This window comes from Hyperoodon ampullatus (genome assembly GCF_949752795.1).
Source record: "Hyperoodon ampullatus genome assembly, chromosome: 7".
NCBI classification, from domain to species: domain Eukaryota; kingdom Metazoa; phylum Chordata; class Mammalia; order Artiodactyla; family Ziphiidae; genus Hyperoodon; species Hyperoodon ampullatus.
Window position 1 is genome coordinate 60,036,588 of NC_136920.1, and position 5,745 is coordinate 60,042,332.

Here is a 5,745-nt window from a genome sequence, read left to right on the forward strand (position 1 = left end):
CCAGCCCCTGCTTTGGGCTCCCCCAGTCTGTCTGCCCTCTTACAGCACAGGACCCAGGCTGACCAGTGGGCCCCCAGCTGGGGATGAATCAGTTCCTGGCCCAAGGCTGACACGGGAGGACTATTCTAATGGTGCCCAGCTGAAGCCAGCGTCGGTGCGGGCTGACATAGGTGCTCCTCTACCTGTGACCCCCAACCCCGAATGTGTGTGTGTGTGTGTGTGTCCTCTTCCACAAGCCTTTGGACGAAGTGGAAGCACATCCTGGGTACCCACCCCTGGGCCTTACTCCCCCTCCCTTGCATCTGCTGTCTCCAGCCCAGCACTCCCTTGAGGTCATTTAATCCCGTTCGAGGCCCTCCCTCCTTGCCACCAAATTGAACAACTCATAAATATTCCCTCATGCACTTGGGACCCTACGCTGAGGCTCACTGCTAACTTCATCCTTGTCCCTGGTCTGGAGGGTCTAACAGCCCGGTGGGGGAGACACAGGCCATGATACCTATGGTCCCAGGCAGGGGCCTGAGAAGAACAGCAAGGCTTGGAAGATGAGCAGGCATTTTCCTGCGGGCAAAGGGGGTTGGGCACCCCTGGGAGAAGGACCTGCTCCTACAAATGCACGGAGAAGGGGAGTTGAGTGGCTGGCACACGGGGAATGGAGACTTGGAGGGGCAGCCAAGGCCAGATCAGGGAGGGCCATGAATGCCAGGCTGTGGAGTTCGGCTTGATTTTGTGGGCGGCAGGGAGCCAGGGAAAGGTTTTCAGTGGGGAGTGGCTCAGACAAGCATTTTAGAAGCTCCAGCAGGAGGGCAGAGCAAGGACTGGGCGGGAGAGGTTGGGCAGGGATCATTCTAGGGCGGTGCTCCGTGCCCTGGACGAGACGAGGGAGGAGGAATTCAAGACGCATTGGGCCAATTGGATGGGGGCGGGGGCGGAGGGCGGACTGGCAAGTGCCCTGGAAAATGAGCTGGGAAACGAACCGGCTCTTGAGCAGCCCGGGGCAGCTTTTCAGCACCACCTTCACGGGCAGGGTGTTGGGTGGAGCCTCTGGCAGGAGGTGAGCTCCCTGGGAAGATGGGCGGGGCAGCTGTTTGGGGCCGCCAGGGGAGGGGGCGGGAGGAGGGGTGGGAGGACAGATGGGAGGAGGACCATGCATCTGCAGAGCCACGGGCAGCCCTCACCAGGTCAGAGAACCCAAGGCTTGGCTCCAGGGCTTCTAGTGGCTGCCCTGCCCTCCCAACTTAATGGTTTCATTTTACATGAAACCTCACGATTCTTTTTTTTTTTAATTTAATTAATTTTTTTATACAGCAGGTTCTTATTAGTCATTCTTTTTATACATATTAGTGTATACATGTCAATCCCAATCTCCCAATTCATCCCACCACCACCACCCCCGCCACTTTCCCCCCCTTGGTGTCCATACGTTTGTTCTTTACATCTGTGTCTCTATTTCTGCCCTGCAAACCGGTACAGATGAACCGGTTTGCAGGGCAGAAACCTCATGATCCTGTGGCGTAGATACTATTATCTCATTCTGTAGCCAAGAAGCTTGAGGTTCAGGAGGTTAAGCAATTGGCCAAGGTTGGTGTGAGCCTGACTCCTCTCCAAGGGCTCTTTCTCTGAGTTAGAGGAAGGAGATTCAGGAGGGCAGGGTCACCATCTGCCTCCGCAGGACTGTGGTGGGTAGGGGTGGTGAGCAAGTTGGTTGGGGCCCTAGAGAAGGGTCTGGGATCAACCTGAGTTGCAGGGAGGGTGGGGCACGAGAAAAGGGGTGAAGAGGATGGTGGCCTGTAGTGCAGCTCGTGGCCACCAGGTGCCAACCCTTGCTGTCCTGACCTCTCTGGAGGTCTGAGAAGGGCATGTGAAGGGGAGGGGTGTGAAGGGGGCTAACCTCACTCCTGCCCACTCTCTCACTGGGGTGATGAGTTCTCTGGAAGGCGAGGCCTTCAGGGTACAGGAGGGTGTGCTGGGAGGCCACCATGTTCCAGGGAGTTTGTGTGAATGAAATCTGCTCATAGATGGCACAGACACATTGTTCTCTGAGGGCATAATACGATGGGTCGTGAAGTACACCAAGTCTGAAGATTGGCAGGGTAGATGTGAGAACGGAGGTGTTGCAACTTCCTGACAAGATGGCTGCCACTCTCCATTCCTAAATCATCCCTGGAGAAACCATAGGACTGAGCGGGAAGCAGGAAGCATGGAATTCTAGGAACTAACAAAAATAGTCCGGGGTGCAATGGGGTGTGGGGAGTTGGGGAGAGATATAAGCGAGATGCTGGGCCAGCAGAAAGCACTTGCCTCACCACTGTTGCCTTGGACAGTCAATCATTGCCTGTCCCCTCACTTCTGCACAAACTCCTGGGGCTTCTTCATCTCCTCTTGGCAGTAGCTGGAGGAAAAGAACGATCTCTTTTTTTTTTTTTTTTTTTGCGGTATGCGGGCCTCTCACTGTTGTGGCCTCTCCCGTTGCGGAGCACAGGCTCCGGACATGCAAGCTCAGCGGCCATGGCTCACGGGCCCAGCTGCTCCACGGCATGTGGGATTCTCCCGGACTGGGGCACGAACCCGTGTTCCCTGCATTGGCAGGCGGACTCTCAACCACTGCACCACCAGGGAAGCCCTAGAACGATCTCTTGATTGGGAGGCTCTCCCAAGGATGGACAGGGATTATTGTCCCCTTTGTGGTCAAGAGAAACTGAGGCCTAGAAGCTCAGCTGGTGGGAACCTCCTTCAGAGTAAAAGCTTAGCCTCCCCAGGGTCAGATGAGGAAACTGAGACCCGGAAAGTCTGCACAAAGATCTAGAGGCAGAGCAGGGATGGGCACCAGCTCCCACTTCCTGGCCCAAGGTTCTCACCCTTTCCCAGGGATGGCAGTCTTTGCTTCCTCAGGTCCCACCTAGAACTCACACTGCTGGCTAGACCTGGGGAGCTGGTCTATGTCTCCCACATCACTATGTCCCCACATCCACCCAGTGCTGGGATCAGGGTCGGGGAGGGGATGGTGTGGGTTATAACAGTGGACCCTCTTTTCTCTTCACATCTGCCCTGAACCATTCCTCTGGCTCTCAGCTTAGACTCCTCAGGTTGTGTGTGCCTGCTGGGTGCATGTGGTTTCTCTCCTCAGTTAGACTGGGAGCCTGATAAGGGCGGGAACAGGTCTGCCTCAGCTCTGGTTTCCCACATCCCTCCTCAGTGTTTGGCACATAGTAGGTGCTCAAAACAGGCGTGTTGATTGACAGAAAGTGGCAGAGTCAGGACTTCAATGCATGCATTGATCAAAACTCAGCTGAACAATGAGGGAGACCCTCTGAAAATCTCCAGAATTCTCTCTCTCTGCAGCTCTTTCATCTCTGGCACTATGCCCTGTAAACTCTAGTCAACTAGCCTCTTCAGACTCACAGCTCCATCTCCTCAACCCAGGGGGCCTTCCAGGCTTCACCTGGTTCATCCTGGCTGCGTGGTGGCCTGGAAACTCTCTCCAGGCAGTGTGGGCAATGGTAGGGTTTACATGTGTTCTCTGCCTCTTAAGATCCCAAACATTGCCTGATAACCAATGCCTTGAAAACCTTTATTTCCTACATTTTGTCGAGTTTTGTTGTTGTTATTTCAGGTAGGAGGGTAAATTTGGTCTTTATTACTCCATCTTTGATGGGGGTGTAAGTCTATTTTACAACTTTCATTGCAGTATAGTACACCATGTAGGAATGTTGACAGACATTTGGATATTCATGTTTTGACTATTAGAAACAATGACCATATGACTATTCTTGTATATGTATATATTTTGTGTATTTCATTGTATGAATATCTTTACTTCTATTGTTGATGTATATCTTCTAGCTTCCATCTAGGACCATTCCTTTTTATCTATGAACACTCTTTCAGTATTCCTTTTATAGCAGGTCTGCTGATGATGAATTACCCTGGTTTTTGTTAGTTTGAAAATGTCTTTGTTTTTCCTTTATTGTTGAAGGATGTTTTTGCAGCTATTGAATTCTAGGTTAGGGAAGTATTTTCTTGTAGCACTTTGAAGATAACATTCTATTCTCTTTTTGACTTTCATTGTTTCTGATGAGAAGTCAGCTATCAGTCTTATTATTGTGACTTCAAAAGTAATGCATCTCGCTTTTTTTCGGCCGGAACCGCCATCTTCCAGTAATTCGCCAAAATGACCAACACAAAGGGGAAGAGGAGGGGCACCCGCTACATGTTCTCCCGGCCATTTAGGAAACACGGAGTTGTTCCTTTGGCCACATACATGCAAATCTACAAGAAAGGTGATATTGTAGATATCAAGGGAATGGTCACTGTTCAAAAAGGAATGCCCCACAAATGTTACCATGGCAAAACTGGGAGAGTCTACAATGTTACCCAGCATGCTGTTGGCATCATTGTAAACAAACAAGTTAAGGGCAAGATTCTTGCCAAGAGAATTAATGTGCGTATCGAGCATATTAAGCACTCTAAGAGCCGGGATAGCTTCCTGAAACGGGTGAAGGAAAATGATCAGAAAAAGAAGGAAGCCAAAGAGAAAGGTACTTGGGTTCAACTGAAGCGCCAGCCTGCTCCACCCAGAGAAGCACACTTCATGAGAACCAATGGAAAGGAGCCTGAACTGTTGGAGCCCATTCCCTATGAATTCATGGCATGATGGGTGTAAAGAAAATAAAAGACCTGGACTGTATAAATGATTCTCTTAATTGAGTAGAAGTGTGTGACCCCCTTACCCGAACAAATATTTAAAGCACATTTTAATTGTGTCTGAATTCAGTGGGTGACATCTTTTTACTTTTCAAATTTAGTGGGTTTTGTTCCTGAAAGATGTGAGGTAGTTTGTTGTGCAGTATACTCCATTGGTTAATAAACTGCTAGATATTACTTATAAAAAAAAAAAAGTAATGCATCTCTTTCTCTGGCTGCTTTTAAGATTTTATCTTTGTGGTTTTCAGCAGTTTTATTGCAATATGCTTAGATATGGTTTTCTTTGTATTTAGCCTGCTTTAGAATCATAATGTGTCTTGAATCTGTGATTTTCCCTCTCCTCAATTCAATCTTCATCAAGTGTAGATAAGTCATTTCTCATAATTCAATGCATGCTAAGAACATTCTACAAAATTTTACTGAAATCCTGGGATAACAAGAAAGAAAGAATGATGCAGAGGTGGGGAAAATATTTGTAATCAACCACTAGATTCTCATCCTTGGGGTTCAAATTCACACCTCTCCTTAGGAGAGAAGGGTCATCATTGGTGGTCTCTCTCCTTAGCTCCTGATCTATAACTGAGGATCTGTCCCTGACCAGACATCCCTACCTGGAATCAAGACTTTCCACCATTTGTTGGGTGGCTGATAAGAGGGAAAAACTACTTTCTCTCTGTCTCTCTAAATTTTGCCTCTTAGTCAACACATTTTAATGCAGAACAGTTCAGTATTTCATTGTTTAGAACTTTTACATATCAGAATAGGAGTCTGGATTTACCATCGAAGGGAATTCCCTTCATGATAGTAAGTAGATCCCTGAGTGCTGAGTTCTAGCCCAACAGGATAAAGACGGGCCAGCAGGAGGCCAGGGTTCCCCTGCCCTGGCAGGTTTCTTACTCTTTGCTTTGACCATTAGGCTTCAAGTGCACCTGTATGTGGAGGTAGGAAGGCATCAGGGAGCAACCGTCACACTTCTATCTCTATCTCTATCAGCTCATTTGCTGTTTCAGTGGTGAACCAAAGTGGAAGCACCCTTGTACC

At 49.1% G+C, this 5,745-nt stretch overlaps 1 protein-coding gene across 1 annotated transcript; it reads left to right on the top strand.

The window, feature by feature from the left end:
* Positions 1–4,148: 4,148 nt before the first annotated feature.
* On the top strand, positions 4,149–4,691 carry LOC307055392 (large ribosomal subunit protein eL21-like). Its single transcript, XM_079707585.1, has one exon. The coding sequence runs from the start codon at positions 4,172–4,174 to the stop codon at positions 4,652–4,654; it is 483 nt and encodes a 160-aa protein (XP_079563711.1). The 5' UTR covers positions 4,149–4,171; the 3' UTR covers positions 4,655–4,691.
* Positions 4,692–5,745: the final 1,054 nt, after the last annotated feature.